Source organism: Myodes glareolus, chromosome 4 (genome assembly GCF_982192425.1).
Source record: "Myodes glareolus chromosome 4, mMyoGla1.1, whole genome shotgun sequence".
Classification (NCBI taxonomy): Eukaryota; Metazoa; Chordata; class Mammalia; order Rodentia; family Cricetidae; genus Myodes; species Myodes glareolus.
The window spans coordinates 56,137,034-56,159,274 of NC_142029.1; the positions used below are offsets into that span (position 1 = coordinate 56,137,034).

The 22,241-nt window shown below is 45.7% G+C and overlaps 1 protein-coding gene across 1 annotated transcript in view; it reads right to left on the reverse strand.

Moving 5' to 3' along the window:
* Positions 1–22,241, reverse strand: part of Clstn2 (calsyntenin 2) — a 592,274-nt gene that overhangs the window by 84,027 nt on the left and 486,006 nt on the right. Inside the window, exons 6-7 of the mRNA XM_048452571.3 lie at positions 10,903–11,088; positions 676–924 (exon numbers count right to left, since the gene is read on the reverse strand). Coding sequence (XP_048308528.3) covers positions 676–924; positions 10,903–11,088 — 435 coding nt within the window. The remainder of the gene's footprint in view (positions 1–675; positions 925–10,902; positions 11,089–22,241) is intronic.

Below are 22,241 nucleotides of genomic sequence, written 5' to 3' on the forward strand. Positions count from 1 at the left end.
AGATGGGAGACACAATAATGAATTCATCAAATTTCCCTTGTAAAGGTACAGAAAAGGAGTAGTTGACACCAACCATATATTCCAAGAGACCAGCATTGTTCTGAGAGCTTTGTGTATATTTAAGTTACTTAATTGGCATAAGCAGCTCATGAGGAAGATGATACTATTACAAGTTCACGCATCTGCAAGCGATGGGGTGTGGTCAATCCCCAGAGCGACCTTGTGTTGGACCAGCATGAAAGAAATGTACAGCAGCCGCTAGCTGTCACTGTCCCCTTCAAACTACTGCTTTAAGTTGACAGGATCCATTTATTCAAACGAGGGCTTGTGAAAACACTTGAATGATATAGTAAATGTGTAATTTCTTTGTTGCAGGAGGGATGAAGAAGTCCTCCTCACCACCACTCCCCCCAAGCACCCCTAAGGTGCTTCCATAACATGGGAGTTCTTGGGAACTCAGCTTGAAGATTATTGATCCAAACTGCCGCATTCCCTGTTTACACCTTTCCTTTGCACTCTTTCCTAACCCTGCTTTACCCAAATCCTAGAAAATCAGCAGCAGGAAAATCAGAGCGTAGAATGCATTCCCAAGCTCCCTACTGTGCTTCTGTCTTAGCACACCCACCACAGCTATGTCTGTCCAGCCATGGAGGACACAGCAGGTGGGAGACTCACCAGTTTTATCCGAGTTACAGAGGATGGTTTCCTTCTCGGCTCTCACGCCAGGGCTGGGGCCATGTTTCATCCACATAGTGATGGTGAACTGGTCTGTCAGGTTCTTGGGCACAATCCCATCGGGGATCTTGGCACCCTGCCTGCCATCAAACTTGAAGATCATCTCACTGCTGTCCACCAGCAGTCCCGCAGTCCAGTTGGTAGCCGCGCTAGGGGATGGCAAAAGGTCGATGATGCCTGAGGATGCTCCTGCAATGGGAAGAGATGAAAGCACTGTGGGTCTTTCCTGCGGGTGGGAGTGTCCTTGCCTTCCGACATCTGCTTCCTTGTTAGAATGCAGCTAGTGTACCGAATGAGGTCTGGGCTTGTTCCTGACCTAGGTAGCTCAGAAAAGAGCCCAGTATCATTCCAGCCTCTGACTTGCTTCTGGTGTGCTTAGGTACACATTGCTAACTTGCAGAGGAAAGTGATACATATGTCCAGGCAGGCATAATCAACTATTGTACAAGGAAAGGAGCTGAAGTTTTGGAGAACCACGGGGTTTGTATTAGCTCGATTTCCTGCAGACAGCCAGGGCTTAATTTGGGTGAATTGATAGGATAGGCACCTATCAATCAATTAGCCTGTCAGTCATTTGTTGAGCATTAACCCTATGCCTTGACCCGTGCTAAGGTCTGTCCACATGAAGAGGAATCAGATACTTATTATCATGGAGACGCTAAGAGATAGCATAGTATGATCAGGGTTATGACTGGGGAAAATTCCAGGTTCTCATCTCGTAAGAAGGTGGTAACTCACTTTGTACACTCTACATTTTTCTACAACCCTTTATTGAAGCCAAATGGTATGGTGCTTGAGACCAGGGGCTCTGAGGCCTGCAGCCCTTAAACACTTGAGTTTGACACCTGGCAGCTTGACTTGGGAGCTTTGTGACAGGAAATATGTCTCTTAATCTCTCTGTGTTACTTTCCGCGGTGTAGGTGGGGACCAAACAGGATTATGCATTCAAGCTTGCAGCTATATGCTTAACACAGAATGAGTGCTCTCTCAGTGTGAGCTACAATTTTATCAACACCATTACTGTGGATTTTTTCACCAGGCTAGAGCAGGAGGGTTTATTCCAAACCAGCAAGACTATACAGGACCCACCACAGGGCAGCTTTGTGGAAGGTTAGGGAGAGGGAAGAGCTGACTGTTCTCCTGGGAGGACCCTTGGGCTCCAACTCACTCTATGGAGCAGCAGCCTCTGTTTTATAGAAATAGGGCTCAGATGCTCAGGTAAGATGGGGGAGGGGTTGGGAGCCTCCTATTATGTTCAAGTTTGATTAGTTGGGGAATGCAAGCTTTGCCAGGGCTGTGTGTGGGGCTGTCTCCGGACAAGGCATCCAGCAGTCATTGTAAATGTTGTGTGGGTGGTATGAAGGTGAGAGCAGCTGCCTCCCGCTGAAGATGCTGATGTGTGGTGGGAAGTGTGCACTATCTGATGTCTGTTGGGTCATTGGCCTTTGACCTCTGCAGAGCAGACAGTCATCTTATCCAGGGTTTGGGTTTCAAGGTCAGCTGTCATGAAAAGTCTCCTACCCTGGGAACTCCTCAGGAGGTGCCACAGTGGAAACCAATATACTTCCTTATAATGTACATTTTAGCCAGACTTCTCTTTGGGTTTGAAATGGACCAGCAGGCACAGACTCATTGACTGGGAGTGGAAGAGTGTACTACATGAGAAAATATAATTCCTTTGAGTACAGACACTCTACTTAGACTGCATTAAGTTCATCCTGAAAAGGCCTGTAGCAGAGCCATCCTTGCGAAGGTGGGGGATGCAGCCTCTCGATTCACAAGTCTCTGTGGGAGGTAGGGGCAGACTTGATGTCATGAGTCACACAGGCATTTTCTAAGGATGCTACCTGTTCTGCACTTGATATTTAGTCCCCATTTACAACTGTCCTTCTTCTTTTACACACCCCCTAAGAGGCTGGTAAAGGCTTGGGAGATGACGCAATCAGTAAAGGCCTGCCTCACAAGCATAGATTTGGGTCTCCACAAACCACATAAAAATCCAGGCACAGTGGTGTGTGTCTGAAAGCCAAGAACTAGGAGGGAGTGCGTGGAGACAGACAGAACCTGCACCTGGAGGTTTCTTCACTAGTCAGCCTAGCTAATCAATGAACTTCAGGTTCAGTGAGAGACCCTGACTCACAAATTAAAGAGAGTGCTAGAGGAGAGAAACTTAATCCTAAACTTGTGACTCTCTCTCTCTCTCTCTCTCTCTCTCTCTCTCTCTCTCTCTCTCACACACACACACACACACACACACACACACACACCTATGTGCTCATGTATGCACACCTACATTAATAATACATATCCAAATGTACACATAACACAGCATACACACAATACAACATATACGTAGCAGGAAAAAATAAGGGAGGCAGAAAGGCTGACAGACAGGCTCTAGCAGCTCATCCAGTGCTCAGGTGGCCACCCTGCCTCTTGTCTATGCCTTGCAGCTCTTATCTTATTCTCACCTCACAGTGCTCCCCTGGCATGTGTACACACACACACACACACACACACACACACACACACACACAACTGAAAAGCAAGTTCACATTATCAGTTTGTCTTCCTTGGGCAGCATTCTCCATATACAGCTAAAAAGGACATCAGTCAAGGTGGTAGCAGGGAGAGACCAGCGGGTGGTTTGGGAGTGAGAGATTCGTGGCATATCGAAAAGTTCATTTCCTCATCACCCACAGAATCGTATCACAGCAGCCTCTTTTACTGATAACAGCATTAGATCCTACTCTGGGGTTTGTGCATCATAAAGGCAACCAGTAACTCAGGCACCTATTGTTCGTTCTTGAAACCTGAGGTAGCTGGAGAGATGCAGGCTGATCACTTAGATCCCCAGAAAAAAGTCAATAGAGTTTATCCAAGAACAGTACAGAGATACACGTACACTATCTTGGAGGAGGGGTGTAATCTGGTTTGCCATCAATGGAGCAGCAAGGGTGGCACACAGGGGACCCGGGGTAAGGCTTAGCAGGGCTGGGAACTATCATCTGAGGTTCCCTTTATCAGAAGAGGTTTTCTGTACCTGTGGAATTCACACAGCACTTAATAATTTAGACTAGTGAAGGAAAGGAGTAAAAAAATCCCCTCAAAAAAACAGATTTGGGAAGAAATACACAGAAATGTGTGACATCATAGGTGTGTGGGAAGCAAACTGGCCAGAGTAACCTCACCCAGAACAGGGATGCTCGATAGATAGAACTGTGTAACATGAGGGGGCCGGTTTGTTGGGGTATCTGTCCCGCCTAGTACCCCACAGCCGGCAAGCCCCAAAGGAAAATCAATCACACAGAGATCTCTATAAGTTATAAACTGAATGGCCCATTAGGTCAGGCTACTTATTAGCTCTTATAACTTATGTTACCCCATTATCCTTATCTACATTAGCCACATGGCTCTGTACCTTTCTCAGCTGGGCAAGTTACATGCTGCCTCTTCGGTGGTCTGTGCAGGAATGACAGAGGGAGCTTCCTAGAATACTCTCAGTCTCTTTGCTCCACCTCTACTTCCTGTCTGGCTTTCCTGCCTATACTGCCTGCCTGGCCAATCAGCATTTTATTAAAATATGATTGACAGAATACAGATAATTCTCCCGCACCAGAACTGGAACCCATCTTTCTTATACTTTTACTTTATTCTCTCCAAAGGAACTTTCTATGGAGTAGAAAGTGGATGCCACACCAGGATTACTGAAATACTACACTTGCTCCTTTATCATACGTCTGACTGGCGAACACCACTAGGATTCCAGCTGATAGGTAAGAGGCCCCAGATTGAGGGAGCCCAGAGCCCAGGTTCCTTCTGAATCTCCTCACTCAGCTGTAACAAAATTTTATATACACTTTTTGTGGAGTGAACAAATTTGGAAACCGAAGCCCACGGAGGAAGTGACTAGACCAAGGTCACCCCAACATATGACTAGCTAGAGACAGGTGCAGCTGTGACATGCAGATTATGTGTGCCTGACACAGCCTAGTGTCCAATGACTGGCCGGCTGGACTGATCACCCCAGTCCCAGGAAATGTCCCTTCTCCGTATAGGTGTCTGTTCCCAGGGGAGCACACTGAGGCCACCTAAGCAGGGCTCCAGCGTCTTCCTGTGTAGGGGACTGGCAGTCTTCCTTCCCTGTCCACAGATGTTATTTGTCGGAGAACATGATGCATTTAGCCAGATGGTGCAGACGTCCACGGACTTAGCAGATTGAATGTAGGTCTTGGTATGCTTAAACAAACTAAAGAAGATTCGTTTCCACCCAAAGTTCTTTCACCTCTTCCTCACAAAGAACTCTCTAGGGAAGCTGTGGGAAAACAAGGCATGTCACTTGCAGACATGGTGTGGCAGCAACTGCACATCCCAGTATGCTTACGTTGCTTCTTTGGAGTCCTCAGTGAGAATTCCTGGAGCCATTAAATGTAAAGCATTCATGTTCTTGTGGTGAATTGCAGCTGTAGCCTCAGCGCTAGGGGCTCCAAACCAGTGACGAGCTCTGCTTCCAAGTCCCTGGGCTCTACCAGGGTAGAGTCACTGCTCTGAGCAGCAAATAGAGACAGGGCAGAATGGGGGAGATTTATGGGCACAGGTCAATGACGGAGGTAAATTGGGGTGTGGAGGTGTGGTCGCTTAGGTCTGTATTCTGCTGTGCACGGCCTGAATGTGGACAGGCAGTGTCCTCTAGCATTTCAAAGTGGGGCTGTGGCAAGAGTGATGGGCACGGGGCCTTCAGAGTCCACTGCAGGGCATAGAAGGGGTGAAGTGGAAGGATCTTGAACGAGGAACTGTCTCTTCTAAGACCAGGCTCACTCTATAGTATTCTCAGAAAGACAGATGGCGAGCAATAAGCAGATACATGACATCACTCCCTATCATCTCAATAAATGTGTATTCAATGTCTAAGTTATGCCAGGCAATGCCATGAGGGCAAACCTTTAACCGCATGGAAATGGCTTCACCATTAGTGACCCAGTAAGCCTTTTACTTTCTTGGAGGAATAGTTAAGTGTGTAGAACAGTTCAGGGTAGAGGTTCTTGCTAGAACCTAGCTAGGAAGACCTGGTGTACCATTGGAACTGGGCAATAGAAGAATGTGCATGCATAACATACTTCTCTGACCCATAATATCAACTCAACCTCATGTTTGAAGAAATGAGAACACAAGTGATGTATCCTAGCAGAAAAGAAGTATTAAGTGATAGTCCACAATTCACATGAATCTTGTTCATCTCTCCAGTGATGAACAGTTCTAGACAGAGGCTACTCTATTAGCTGGATCTTGCCCCATCCAAGAAGAACATGTGGTAGGAATAATAAACCTCTGTTATTTTAAGCCAATGAGATTGTGAGCTCATTTGTTACTGCAGCATAACCTGGCTGAGCATCTGTACTGAAAATTCACAGATGCAAATGATGGAGGTAACTGTGTTTTCCATTTTGCCCTCCGCATGCCTGAGGTCCGAAGGCCTTGAGAATAGAATCTTGGATTTCCAGGTGGAACAAGTTGGCTTTGTTAACAAGTAGGTAGCCAGACACTTGGGGTGGAGTCATGGACACCTATTTAGTTTCTGGCCATCTTGGAAAAGGCCACTGTAGGTAAAAGCCTTCTCTCAATGAAAGACAATGGTATGACAGTTGCTTAAGTGGCCTCCAAGGAATAATCATATTCAGAGAGAGATCACTGCCCATGCCATCATGATAAACCAGTGTGTACAGCCCTGTGCTGATGTCCTACAGATTAGAAAATTAATCTGACCCTCAACCTAATGAAGTAAAGTACTATGAGCTAAAGCTTTGAAAAGACAAAGGGGTTACTACTTCCGCCCAGGAAACACCAGCCATGATGGCTTACTAGATGTGTGGGATGCTGAGGGCATCAGAGCCTCTGATGGTGATTCTTTGGACAAACTCTGCTGATCTGCAACCTATCACAAAACCATGGACTCTCTTCCTTCCTCAATGTTGTACTGCAGTTCCTGTCAATATGTCAGCCTTCCTAGGAAACAGAATTATTAGGTGTTTATGTTATCGATGGTTCTATATTATTTTAAGGGTCACACAGAATTAGGACAAACAAAAACATTTATTGAAGTATTCCATGTATGAATGAATCCCCTGGCTCACCAGTGTATGAATCTGGAGAACATAGGGTTGGGATATCCCACCCTGCACCAATTTTGGGAGCTCTGGATTTTAATAGCGTGCTCATAGACCGTGGCCTTTCCTTCAACAGGACCTATCCTGGGAACTCTCAACTTACAAACAAAACAGCCACCTTTGGCATTGTGTTCAGGAAGTGGTGACCAGCTGCCAGGAGCCCTTGATTCTCTGAGGAACAGCCTGGCCTCTGAGTTACAAAGGGCATATGCACCACAAAGTACTTTTCTATTTCATATAATATGTAGTGACATAGGGTCACAGTGGGGGACCTTTGCTTGGGCCATTGTTAATGTCAGATTTGATTTGGCCGAGAGCTTTCCCTGAGGGCTGCTTCTTGCATGTCATCCTCAATACAGTGCTGTGACATTTCACATCTGGAAAGACTGGTCCTGAGATAGGACCTTCATTTGAATTCCTGAAGTTGGAGAAGGTTATTGACCACCTCTGCTAAGAACCCTGGCTTCATGTGGAGCCTGGAAGATGGGATCGGCTTAGGCTGTATCTGTTCCACAATCTAGAGGAGAGAGAGGTCCTGGGAGCACCACTCTACTGTTCCAAGGCAGAATAGAAGCATCGCCATGGCTACATCTCAAGAAGCAAATGTCTGCCATCCAGTGTTTCTACAGGTCCATCTCAAGTGCTGTTGCATCAGGTGCCTTTGGACGTCAGCAAACATCAGCTACCGCCCTCTTTTCCCTTAATCGGGATTCACTCACTGCACCTCTTGGGCAGCCAGCCTGGCTGGGTCACCATCCAACCACACTAACACAGAGGACGCTACAGAGCCCCAGCTCCCGCAGAAGCAATTTAGTACTGGGTGAGGGAACCGGTGACTAGTGACTGAAGGGACAGGCTCCAGAGAGAAGAGCAAAGACTTGGTAAGGAGAAGAAACAAGGGAAAGGGACAAAACGGGAGGGAGAGCGTCAGCATCAAAGGAGCTACGGTGATGGGACCACAAGTGGAGGCAGATCCTCAGGAGAACCGAGAGGAGGCTGGAATGTGGGGTTCCACAGGTGACTGCCAGCACTGCTCCATAAATATCCCCTTGCTCTGGGGTTTCTGGCTTAGGGTGTGGCCCCTGTCACCCACTTAGATACTGAGGCTGGTACCTTAGATTCCTTTTCTCTTCCTTCCAACAGCTAACCACTTGTCAGGATCTTGCTGATTTGCCTCTTAGCTGTCCTAAATTCATCTCTGCTGACACAGAAGTCATCTGTTGCTTAGACTATGGTAGTAATAACCTCCTAATTGCTCTCCCTGTTTCTCTCCAAAGTCAATAAAGATTTGCAGGATGAAAAGTGCATGAAGGTTGAGGTTTAAAGTGTCATAGCAATTCTCTATCTGGGAACCCAGCAAGCAGCCTTTCTCCCATCTACTGAAAACACAGATGTCTGTCAGCAGCAACCACACTGCTCACAAGAGTCAGACAGTGCCATCCAGCCTCTGTGTGGGGCATGACTCAGCTCCTACCTTTTCCTTAGATCCCAGAGGGCATGACTTCTGATGTTCTACCCTCTGCTTCTGCCCTGTTTTGCTGTACTCTACTCCAGGCCAATCAGAATTAAGTCTTCTGACCTGAAGCATGACTCACCTGGCTACCATGGTCACTGGGCAGGGAATTCCATAAGAGTGGTAGGCAGTGATACTGGGGAGGTGGCTCGTGAGAAACAGCTTTGTCTCATTCGAAAGGTAGCTCCCAGAATCAGAGGAAGCGTGCCTGGAGAAACTGTGTCCCCATCTGTGTTAGCCTAGGAGGCTAACAGTCCAGATGGAATAAGATGATAGCATAGCACGTGGAGTTTAGCTCTGCTCCTTTTTTCCCCTCAAAACACTCTCCGCACCCTCGCTCTGCCCAGGAACATTCAAAATCAAGTCACAAGCATGTGTCCTTGGGCCCTCGATCTTTAACAAGCTGATTCATCATTTCCTTCTAACTCAGAGCGGTTTGGGAAATGCCTGTAACCTTTGGTGGCCATGTGGGGTCAAGTTCACTGACACCCCAGGTGCACAGAGAATGCAAAGGGATATTCCTTCCAAGTAAGATGTCAGGTTGTGAACTAAGTAGAAGAAAGGGCAGGATGGAAGCCTTGTGTGAACATTGCAAATGCCTACATACCCACTCTTGAAATAGTTGTTTAAAGCACCATTTCCCCCAACCTACCGAACAGTTCAGAGGGGCAGGCATGCCCACAGACCTTCCCTCAAAACCTGGTGATGTGATGAACAGAATATGCTTACTAACCAGGCTTTATCTTGGTTCTAAAATTTTCACTTGATTCTTTGGGCAAGAGCAAACAGTGAAAAAGATTTCCTAAAGATAGTGGTGGAGGCCCTCACAGAGGCGATGCACTCAACTGTATGTAGAGGGGCCTCACTTTCCTCTTGAAAAGGTGTGGTTACTGTCAAATGCAGCCCACTGTGGGAGGAAACTGCTTCAGCTCCCTCCCACAGCGAGACTGGAGAGCTGCAAGTGAGTCCTTGGATATCCCTGCAGAGAACCAAGCAGAAGTGCTGTGTGTCCATGCGAGATGAAGCGCTCCATGTTTACGAAGCAACCAGTTTATGGAGCCGGTAGACTGGCTCCACCTCACGAATATTTCGTCTCTCCTTCACAGACTCGCTGGAGAGTGGCTGTTCAGCTCTAGGGACCAGGCTGGCCACAGCAAATGTTTGACTAATGACCCTGCCACTCAGATAGATCTGCTCTCAAACCCTATCTCTCACACTTTCTATCTATGTCAACTTCAACAGATTACATAAAGTCCCCAAGTTTCCGTCTTTAGAACTTAGTGAATATATTCTCCTTATAGCACACATGTGAAAGTCAAATGAAGCATCATAGGCTGAGAGTCACGGGATGTACACCATGGGTGTGCAATAAAGGCAGGCTTGGTCCAAGTCCCCTCCACGGCATCCTCTTAGCAGCCCAGTTTCCTATCAATACTTCCTGGCCTTTCTCCTTTCTTGCAGCCCACTCTCCCTCTCCATTAATAATTGCTTCCCTGTCTCCCTTTCTCCTTCATGTGTGCAGTGATATTTTATTTGTGCTTTAACAAATAAAGCTTGCCTGAAGATCAAGAGTGAAACAATCCCACCGGTCAGCCTTACAGACCAGGTAGTGGTGACACACACCTTTAATCCCAGAAGTCACACTAGTTTGCCATAGAAATTGGGCAGTAGTGGTGCACACCTTTAATCCCAGTCCTAGAGAGGAATACAAGATGGGAGGAGACAGCTCTCAGTCTCATTCTGAGATTCCTGGAGACAGGATCGCCATTTCTGACTGAGGTAGAGGTAAAAGCCAGTGACTGACTGTTTTGCTTCTCTGACCTTCAGGTTGAACCCCAATTTCTGTCTCTGAGTTTTAATTAATGATGCTACACATGTGTGAATATCTTTCTGTACCCACCCCCACCCTACCTGAAGCTGCTCTGCTGTGGACAGCCAGGCTCAGCCTCACGTGCCTGTACCCTGAGCAGCTGCTTAGCCGCAGACACTCGGTCGAGTGTTTTGCTGTTCCTATATTAAAGCCCTTAATCATTTCATTTGCATTGGGCCTTGAAAATTATGTAGCTGCTTGGTGGAAATGAGCCAAATGTTTTTGCAGGTGTCTGACTCCCCTTTTTATAATGGTCCTAGGCAAGAAGCTCTTGAGAACCTGGCATGGCAGAAGGACCTTGAGTGTCACTTGGTTCTGTGTCAGAAACTTTTAACTGAACTTTGCTGTTTAATCCCCATATTACCAGCACAGAATGGAAGCTCTGTCATGCTATTTGCCCAAAGCCACACGACTGGCAAGCAGACTCTGAATCAGTTGTGCTTGAGGCCAAAAGCTGAGTTTTCTGACCCTTCTGCCCTAAGCAAATATCCGTCCAGGAGGGCTGATGCAGGTTGGGAAGGCTGGGTTTCCTTTCCCTCTGCGGTCTAATTAGATAAACTTAATTTGCATGTATCACTGGAAAGCTATTAATTGAACAAATTCTCAAAAGAAAAGCCTACCACATAATTTCTGAAGGGATTTCTCGGAGTAGGTCTCACGGTCACAGCCCTTGCCGATGTAATTAGTCTGCAGCTCGGTGGTGACCTGGAGGGAAGACACAGCGCCATCGCACGTCTCCAGGTGGATGCTGGGGAACAAGGGCATACTCCCCGAGCCAGGCTGGTACTCAATCCTTTTGGTCCAGTCTGAATAAACAAGAAGATTAAATCAGTTACAGTCAGTCCTGCTAGGCCATTTGTTTTGAAAAGACGAATTCGTTCCAATAAATCATTTGTTTCAACAAATAGATTAGCAAACAGTCTGAGGATAATGGAAATTTTACATTTGCCACATTAAAGATCTCACCCCACCCTAAGGAAACAGCAGGTGAACCAGAAGGCTGTTCCCAGCTGCCAGAGACACAGACGACTATACGGAATATATCTATGTATACACCTTGGTCATCTACCTGTTTCTCAGTTCATGATGTATTGTGGGGAAAACAGAATGAGGCACAGCATTAAAAACCATTAAAAAGGCAGAAAGAAAAGCATGCACACATCTCATCCAAGAATTTCAAGGAGACTGAGTCACCTGGCCTTGAAGATGTCTGGCATTTGCTGGTGGAAGTGAATGGGGAGCACTCTGAGCTTGTGTATCACTGTGCAATGGTGGGAGGAGGGTCTGACAGGGATGGAAAATGGGACCGATGGTGTGGGTGGGCTGAGGCCTGCGCTCTCTCCTTTTCCCTTTTATGTGACTTACTGGAGACATTTAGAGAGCTGCGTCTTATCCAGTCTTCACCATTTTATCACATTCGATGTTTATTAGGAACATATGTATTTTATTTACAAACAAAAGGAAGCATGGTCCTCCAAGGCTTACGCGAGGTTACAGAGGAGAGTGATGGGAATCTCAAACATTCAGAACTGTGAGATTCAAGTCTAGATGATTGCTCTGTCATCACGACTTTTCAGTGGGAAAATAATTGTGAGGTGATAAAGCATTGAAGAGAAGCAAGAGTCACAATCAAAATGGCAGCACAGAAGAACAGAGCAATCAGGGAGAATAAACACTGAGTGGGTTCAAGGGGGAACTGATTGACACATAATAGCAGCAATCGAAAGTCAGAGTCAGGGATTCAGGACAAAGCAAGCTTTCAGAGACTGATAATGCGTGGTCCCTGGTGGCAGTCAGAGTTCCATAATGCAAGGGTACCTCTGAGAGGCTGTCTCTCCGCTCTCCACTGTACTCAGAAGCTGCAGGGTGAGTGGAGTCAGTGCAGAATGAAAACTATGGATGCAATGAGGTGACAAGTCCCAAGTCTTTATCCTGTAGAACATCATTAGATGGTGTCCTTTTGCCAGGTAGAAACGGAAACCTATGAAATGTCTGATGTCACCTGTATTTGAGGGACTTTATGTCAGCGTGCAGCCATCAGGCACACGAGTCCCTAGTGGGACACTGGCATCCATCAAAGAGATGATACATGGAGAAAGCTGGCCTTAGGGACCAGCCAGGTGACTTCCTTTACTGATGAGCCATTTGTTTGGTGTTTCTACACGCCACACCATGCCACACATGGATGCAACAGTGAAGGAGTCAGGAATGAAAGAGAGGGAGATGAAGAATAAGGCCAAGCTGCCTTCAGGAGAAGGGAGGCAATGGCGCCTTTAGATCGAGTGTCCACACATGAACTTGAGGCCTGAATGCTAAGGCCTGATGTGCTCTACTTGGTGTAATGGCTGCAAGATCTTGGTTTTACCGGGGGTTCCTGAGCAGGTTCTAAAGGCTCCCAAGCTGCAGGCACCACCTCATCAGCACAGCAATGACATTAATACAAGTTTACAGAGCTGGGGTGAGGGTCAAGTGTTACAATATATTTCTGCATATAATGGGGTTCTGATTGAGGTTTCCGAGGGCCAGGTGAGGAATGCCTGTTCCTAGCCGAGTCCTACAAGTTCTAGATAGCCATGTAACACAGGTTTAGTTCAGGGCTCCCACGTGAATTGGCTGCCTTTGATAGAGATTATTAAGTCACATCGTGAGTGGAAGTTGCACATCACGGTTCTAAGGGTCAACGCCAGGGAACTGACAATTGGAGGTTGTTCTGGTGAGCATATCTAAACCCACAAGGGAAAATATAGCTAATCACAGCCTCCAGGAGCTGAGATAAGACCATCCTATTACACCCACAAAGACCTCTGCACCCCAACTGGGGTCCAAAGTCCCCAGTCCATCCCAAGAACAAACCATAGAACAAAGGCAAGGGAAGCTTTTGTTCAAGAATCATAGAATTCTAAGAAGCCATCCACAATTAGCGAGTAATGTGTCCCAGAGACAGAAAGATTTCTGCAGCTGTGTTAGATCACACTGTTTCCTCTACACGGTATCCCCTTCCTTCCTGCCGCATCCTCCACACAGCCTTCTGAGATCTCTTGTCTAGGTAGATGCCTCCATCACGCTTCTTCAGGGCTTGTCACATTCTCATGAACTATTAGGCCCTGAGTTTGGGAGGTGACTGAAAGTATGCAGGCCCCTGGTCCAGATACTTTCAGCTGTCAGAGGAAAGTGCTCAGAATCTCCAAAGACAGCACTTGGAAACTATCCACCTGTGGCTTGTCGCCCTCATTAATTGCGAACTCCTTAAGAGCAGGGTTGTGATGGCTACTTGTGAATTATCCACAGATAGTTCCTTCCACAGGAAATATTTGCCAGGAGGGTCTGGAGAAGGCTGGAGACCTCACTGCTGCAGTGGCAGCCCATCTTAGGCACCAGCCAGAGTCCAAAGCCCATCCACAACTCCCTGTTGCTGTCCCACCCGCTCTGTCTTCAGTCCTTTAGACCCATCCCTTGCCACAGCAGCACAGAACACATTTGCTTTTCTGCTTTTGGCAAAGCATTTGGTCCATAGCTGACAATGGAGAATCTGTTTTCCTCCAAATAGGATATAGCATCAAGGAGATGGCCTGCTGTAACATGAGGGCAGGGCTTGTTGGGATTTCTCTCCTGCCCGGTCCCCCAGCCATTTAGTCCCAGAGAAAATCACACAGAGATCTCTATAAGTTATAAAACTGATTTGCCCATTAGCTAAGGCTTCTTATTAGCTCTTGTAGCTTATATTAACCCATTATTCTTATCTATGTTAGCCACATGGCTCAGTACCTTTCTCAATGGGGCAGGTCACATCTTGCTTCTTCTGTGATCTGCGCAGTACTGGAAAGGATTGGGCTTCCTTCTTCCCAGAATACTCCTGTTCTCAATTCCCCACCACTACTTCCTGTCTGGTTTTCCTGCCTATATTTCCTGCCTGGCTAATGACCAATCAGCATTTATTTAAAACATGATTGATAGAATACAGACAATTCTCCGGCACCAGCCTGCTTTCGCCTCTCCTGCTCCCTACTATTCTCTTAGTGAGTTGCAAATGGTTTTGTGAAGGGGACTTTGGTGTGAGTCCAGCCTCACGAACTGAGGGCCCTCAGGTGTAAAAGTCCTTCCCTGCACAGGCTTTGGTCACAGAGCTCACTCCATTTATCCCATCGGCTTTGAGGCCGTCTTTCTAATTTAGAGATCAGAATGGATGAGAAATCCCATCTCATATATCACAAAAAGAGAGCAAACAGAGCAGAAACTAAATCGTGACATAAAGCCAGTCGAAGGCTGGCCCAGTAGCCTCTGGACAGCCCCTTGGTTGGGAGGGCCGGACCCTCTTCTGGCCAGTATGGAAAAGTCAGGTACAAAAGAGCTTTAAAAGTAGCACATTGCCAGTTGCTTTGGGGACCTCACAAGGCTTGTTTCAGAGGGTTATGAGGAACAGACAAAATTGCCACTGTCCAGTAAAAAAAATCAATGAAGCTTTCCAAGACAGCGTCCTTGAGAGAGTAGGGAGCTTACACAAACATCTCCAACTCCTGCAAACAGAGGCTGAGGAGGGCTTGAGAGAGACAAAAGGAAGTCATCACATCCGGCCTTTGCCAAACAACATGTCTAGTCGCCCTCTTTGTCTGGCAGGTGAGAGAGCACAGTGTTTAAAAATAGGCCCCTCGGTCCAGCCTTCCTGATATTAACCCCAGCCCTACCACCTGCTATGGAACTTCAAGGAAATCATCTGTGCTTCCAGAGGCTGAGTGGTATCCATAGATTTGCAACAACTACTCAGAATTTAGGGAGAAGGAATTAAAAACAGGGTTTTGCACCATCAAACAAGGGGGCATTTTTTTGAAAGCTACATTGCTATTAAGTTACCACTTATTAAATAATGCGCCAGGAAATGCTTATCGGTCAGTTCATCCACCAAGCACTTCTACATCTGCATTCCTACTTAACCCTCCCTGGGACCCAGCGTGGGGATGTTATTGCCTTAATTGCACAAATGAGGAAGCTGACAGCTGAAAATTGGTGTGACTTGCCCAGGGCCACAACTCTTTTGCAGAAGTTCCCTGCTGAGCCTGAGAATTCACCAGGAGTTTTTGCAGATTCATGTTTAAAGACCTATTTGCACTGGTTTCTTAAAGGGACAATCCTGTCATTGGCAAAGGACCAAAGAGTGTGGATGGCTTCAGCCTGACTTCGAGGCAGTTGGTAACTTCTTGGCTTCTGGAATGAAAAGACACGCATGAGGGTAGCGGCAGCGATAACCCTCCATTCTTGGGTTTCATGCACACCCATGGTCAAAACTGAGTCTGTGAAAATGGCAGTGGTTCTCACTCCCGGCAAATCCCCGGGTTCAGTGAGGGAGATTTTGCAAAGGACTTGTGTGACCCTGGGGAAGTCACACCAATTTTCAGCTGTGGCTTCACGAGACCTGGGGAACCATTCTTATATAGGAGACTGGAGAGATTTGGACTTGAATCTCAGCTTCTCCAAATGCAGACATGTGATCTCAGCAAAGCCGCTGTCATCTCACGGCCTCTGCTGCTTCATCTGAAATGATTCCATCTGCTCCTTGGCTGATTATGAGCCTCGAGAGAGCCAGTTCAGCCTAAGGGCCCATCCAAGGACCTTCCCATGAGGACCTCACTGCTGGGATCACAAGTGTCCCAAATGTCTCTGAACATCCTCCTTGTAAACATATTCTTGTTGATCTGGAAAGGGTCTAGATGCTGGTTTATAAACTGATTCAATTTTTTTTTCTTAAGTGAACAGAAGGAAGTCGACTTCCTGCTGTTTTAATAACGAGGCCTAAATTACCCTGCCAGCTTTCCTGAAGATGCGAAGAGAGACATGGCATTGGGATTTAAACTCCTTTCTGTGGATTAAGGATTTGGAAACCTGGTGATCTTATTAAAATTCTTGCTAAATTTAGGGCTCTCACATTTTCTTACTGGGAGACTAGTAACCACCTAAAAACTTCACATTCAGTGCCTAGAGCTGAAAAGAAGCAAATCAGAGATTTCCAGGAAGTATGGGCTTTGTGGCTTTTCTACCAAGACACTCAGGTCGTTGTTCCAACCTGGCCTTTGGGAATGTCACAGAAGGATGAAAGGAACAGGCACAGGCTGGCCTAGACAATCTCCTTACTTTCACTAGCTGTGCATGCCTGGGTGCCTCTAGCTCTTCTCAGTCTCAGTTTTTGGCAGTTGAAGGATCATCAGGTCTCCAGGGAAGATGTTGGATTCCCATAAACTGGGAATAAGCTGGATATTGGAATACTGGGGAGTGCGAAGGCGAGAAAGGAGTTCCCCAATAGGTCTGAACAGAAATCTTTCAGTGCTTCCCCCAAGAGAAACTTAGTAACTTGGATTTGGGCAGCAAGGGTCTCACTCTGCAACCAGAAGAAGCTACCATGGTACCAAGCAGTGGCCATCTTGTGCATCCAGATGGGGACAGTGGGTAAGGAAGGTGTAGACTTCAGCAGTCAAGTGAAAGACAAAGGGTGAATGCTGCATAAGAGATTTAGATTTAATTTCAGGGCCAAGGAGGAGACATAAATAGGTATTTTCATGTCCTTTCTAAATATACAAAATTTGAATAATATTCATCCAGTATAATTCGGTCAATTTACAGAGTGTCATCTCTACATCTGGACAGTTTAAACTCCGGGTCTGCTACCTGTGCTCTTGGATATGAGGGCTGACTCACTGGACTCCTCTGAGTTTTCATCTCTCTCACTGGACAATGAGGATCACTCAAATACAGTTTTTCTGTGTTTGAACTACATTTGGAGGCCAAACCCCAAGAGTGGAGGCTACTGCTGTTGCAGTCATCATGTACATTCCTTTCTTATCATTATTCCATGTTCTAACATACTAAGCTCCTACTCTGAACCAGACAGAACCTGGGTGATGGGAGTCAGAGTCCTCACTTTTACTTTCAGGAGACCCACAGTCACCTGCCAGCTTAAGGCTGACAGGATCAACAGATAGACAGCAAGGAGCAAAGAGCAAATTCATACTGCTGAGGACACTCAAGGGCGTTCTGGAGGAAGCAAGAGTGTTTTAATCTAGCTTGTTACCATCCATTGTTGCCATCAGTGTGTGCAGTCAACACATCAGGACACAATTGTTGCTGGAGCCACAGTGAGGAACACCCTACACTCTAGGACCTCCACTCTGGGCCCCTCCTCCAACTCCCTATGTTTTTCTAGCCACCAAGCAGGAGATTTTCCCAATCCCATCCACTGGACCCTCTAAGCTATGAGACTCAACCTGCCCCCAAACTCGCCTATCCTCCTGCAACATCAGTAGAACTCTGAAACACAGCTTGCTCCAGTATTGAGGGGATTTAAGAGGTAAGTGAACAACCATGTGACAGGAGATTACCACCCTCTAGTACCTCCACAGTGGGATAAAACCCTGGACACCTTCTCCAACTCCCTTAGCTTTTCTAGTCAGCCAGCAGGAGAGTTTCCTGCAGGTAGGCTCTCCCATTACCCAACCCCATCCACTGGACCCTGCAAACTACTAGCTTCATCCCAACCCCAAACTCACCTATCCTCCTGCAACCTCAGTGGAACTCTGAAACACAGTGTGCTACAATACTGAGGGGACCAAGAGAGAGGACCAAGAGAGCGAACCAGGAGAGAAGACCAAGAGAACAGGCTTAGAGAGACCTCAGAGGCTTCCTGAGACACAGACATTGACAATACAGAGCAGACAAAAAAAATCCCAAATACTCAGACAGCCACTGTAAGGATTGGGCCAAGGAACAAAGATACTTCTTGCCTCATTTGAAGGAAGAGATGGGTAGGCACCATGAAAGAATTCATCCAAAAACCTAAAAAGCAACATGGTAACACCAGAACCCAGTGACAAGAAGGCTGCCTTCTGACTGGGAGAAGATCTTCACCAACACCTCATCAGACAAAGGTCTGATCTCCAGAATATACAAAGAACTCAAGAAACTAGACACTAAAACTCTAATTAACCCAATTAAAAAATGGGGTACTGATCTGAATAGAGAATTCACAACAGATGAACTTCGAATGGCCAGAAGACACTTAAGGTCATGCTCAACCTCCTTAGCGATCAGGGAAATGCAAATCAAAACCACTTTGAGATACCATCTTACACCTGTCAGAATAGCTAAAGTTAAAAACACCAATGATAGCCTATGCTGGAGAGGATGTGGAATGAGGGGAACACTCATCCATTGTTGGTGGGAATGCAAACTTGTGCAGCCACTGTGGAAATCAGTGTGGCGGTTTCTCAGGAAACTGGGAGTCAGCCTCCCTCAGGACCCAGCAATTCCTCTCTTGGGAATATACCCTAGAGATTCCCGAACATACTACAAAAGCATTTGTTCAGCTATGTTCATAGCAGCACTATTTGTAATAGCCAGAACCTGGAAACAGCCTAGGTGCCCCTCAATAGAAGAATGGTTAAAAAAGGTGTGGAACATATACATATTAGAGTTTTACTCAGCGGTAAAAAATAATGACATCTTGAATTTTGCATGCAAATGGATGGACATAGAAAACGCTTTACTGAGTGAGGTAAGCCAGACCCAAAAAGAGGAACACGGTATGTATTCACTCATAAGTGGATTCTAACCATAATTAAAGGTCTTTGAGCCTATTATTCGTGATCCTAGAGAAGCTAAATAAGAAGACGAACCTGATGAAGATTATTTAGCTATCCGCCAGGAGGTAGGAAATAGTCAAGAGTTCCAGGTAACCTTGGGTGCATGGGGGGGGTGGGAGGGTTGTTGGAAGGGGAGAGGGTTAGAGAGAAGGGAGTAGGGGAGGAATGGAGAAAGCTCAGTTGACCGGGATGGAGGGAAGGGAGGAAGGATGAATATGGGATCAGGGAAGAATATATTTCAACTAAGGGAGTCATTTTAGAGTTTACAGGAAACTTGATTATATATGGGATTCCAGGTCCAAGGAGAGATCCCCAGATTGTTCTCTGGACAGAGGAGAGGGTGCCTGAACCGGCCTTGGCCCATAACCATACTGATGAATATTTTGCTTATCACCATAGATCCTTCATCTGGCGTTGGATGGCGATACAGACGGAGACCCACATTGGAGCACCGGACTGAGCCCCCCAAGATCCAAATGAGGAGCAGAAGGAGGAAGAAAATGACGAAGGACTGCAAGGGATGCTATCACCCACTGATACAAGGGGTTGGATCTAATGAGAGTTTACCAAGGGCAGTTGGACTGGGACTGAACGAGCACGTGATCCAACCAGATTCTCTGAATGTGGCCGGATTCTCTGAATGTGGCTGGCCTGGAGTCTTTCTGAGAAGCCGTTGACAATGACACTGGGACTAGTTTCCTCTGCATATACTGGATTTTTGGGATCCAGTCTGTTTGGATACTCACCTTCCTGGACCTGGAGGGATGGGGGAGGAACTTGAACTTCCCACAGGGCAGGAAACCCTGACTGCCCTTAGGGACAAAGAGGGAGGAGGAGAGGGAGTGCGAGGGCGTTGGGAAGAGGGGCGTAAATGGAAACTTTCATAATTTAATAAAATTACTTTCAAAAAAAATAAATTAGCACTCTTGAGATTTGCCAATCATGCATAGAAAAAAAGAAATTAATAAATCCCTCAAAGAAACCCAAGAAAACCAAGAAAAAACAATCAAACTGGTGAAGCAAACAGTTCAAGACTTGAAGACTGAAATAGAGGTAATATAGAAAACACAAACCAAGGAAATTCTGGATATGGAAAATCTGGGTAAACAAACGGGAACTACAGAGACAAGTATAACCAACACAATACAAGATATAGAAGAAAGAATCTCAGGTATTGAAGATACTATAGAGGAAATAGACTTATTTGTCAAAGAAAACATTAAATCCAACAAATTCTTAACATAAAACATCCAGGAAATTTGGGACACCATGAAAAGGCCAAAGCTAAGAATAATAAGGGTAGAAGAAGGAGAAGAACTCCAGTTCAAAGGCAAAGAAAATATATTCAACAAAATCATAGAAGAAAACTTTTCTGACCTAAAGAAGTATATCCCTATCAAGGTACAAGAAGCTTACAGAACACCAAATAGGCTGGATCAAAAAAAATTCCCTCACCATATAATAATCAAAACTCAAAACATACATAATAAAGAAATTATAGTAAGAGCTGCAAAGGAAAAAGGTCAAGTCACATAAAAGTAGACGTATCAGAATTATACCCAACTTCTCAATGGAAACCATAAAAGCCAGAAGGTCCTTGGCAGATATGCTGTAGCCACTAAGATACCACAGATGCAAGCCCAGATTACTATACTCAGCAAAGATTTCAATCACCATCGATGGAGAAAACAAGACATTCCATGACAAAAACAGATTTAAACAATACATATCCACAAACCCAGTCCTACAGAAAGTGCTAGAAGGAAAATCCCAATCCACGGAAGCTAACTGCACCCACAAAAACACAGGTAACAGATAACCTCCCATCAGCAAAATCCAAAGAAGGAAAACACACAAACACTACTACTGAAAAATAACAGGAATTAATAACCACTGATCAGTAATATCTCAATATCAATGAACTTTCTCAATCTTGTAAACATAGTGTCTATATGTTCCTAAGTACAAAAGCTTCATCATGTTTAGAAGACAACATTTCACAGTCTTCCTGAACATACTTCTTTCCACCTACTCTCCCAAGATGTTCCCAGAGTCTTGCCTAGAGTGTGCTCAGGGATTATATAAGTGTTGGCTTGTGGCTGACCCACCAGTCTCTTACTCTCAGCACTTTGACTAGTTATATATGTTTTCATTGACTGCAGAAGGAATCGTTTCGACTAAGGTTGAAAGAAGTTCAGTTCTCTAGAATACATATTAAGAAGACAATTTGACAGCAGGCTCATTTATTGAAGTAGGAATTGAAGGTTCTATACTTGGGCCTATGATCTTTCCAACTGTAGGTTTTGGGTTTTTTTAATTTTTTAAATTAATTAATTTATTTATTAAAAATTTCCACCTCCTCCCTGCCTCCCTTTTCCCTACCTCTCCCCACCTCCCCCACCCTCCCTAGTCCTAAGAGGTTTCCATGCCCCGTGGGAAGTCCAAGGTCTTCCCCCTCCATCCAGGTCTATAAAGGTAAGCATCTAAACAAACCAGGTTCCCACAAAGTCAGTCCATGCAGTAGAATCGAAACCCAGTGCCATTGTCCTTGGCTTCTCAGTCAACCTTCATTGCCAGTCACATTCAGAGTGTCCAGTTTGATCACATGCTCCATCACTCCCAGTCCAGCTGGCCTAGGTGAGCTCCCATTAGATCCGTCCCAGTGTCTCAGTGGGTGGATGCACCCCTCGTGGTCCTGACTTCCTTGCTCATGTTTCCGTCATGATGGAGTAGATTGTTTTAGGCTCCACACTGTACAGAGCAACTATTGCCAGCTGATAATTTTTGGGTTCAAAAGGAGCATCATTCCTTTTGGAGGATGTCCCAAGAGGTTTCCCATGCATTGGTGGGTGACTCCATGCCTATATACATATGGAAAGCATTAACTGGACTTAGTTGGCTATTGAAAGAGGCAGGCAGACAGGCAGATAGTCAGACAGACACAAACAGAGACAGGCAGAGAAAGTAGGAAAAGGGACATGCTATGGGGAATATGGAGGCTTGGAGGGAGAAACTGTGGGTAGATGAGACCATATTTCATTGTATACCTGTATGAAATTCTTAAGAATAAAGGAAAACAAAAAAAGTCACACTGCAAAAAAAAATATCAATGGACTCAATTTACCTATAAAAAGACACAGGATCAGAGAATGGATACAAAAACAGAATCCAGCCTTTTGCTGTATACAAGAAATACACCTAAACCTCAAAGACAGACATTATCACAGAGTAAAGGGTTGGGGAAAGGTTTTCCAATCAAATGGACCTAAGAAACAAGTGGGTGTAGTTATCCTAATATCTAACAAAATAGATTTCAAGCTACAATCAATGAGAAG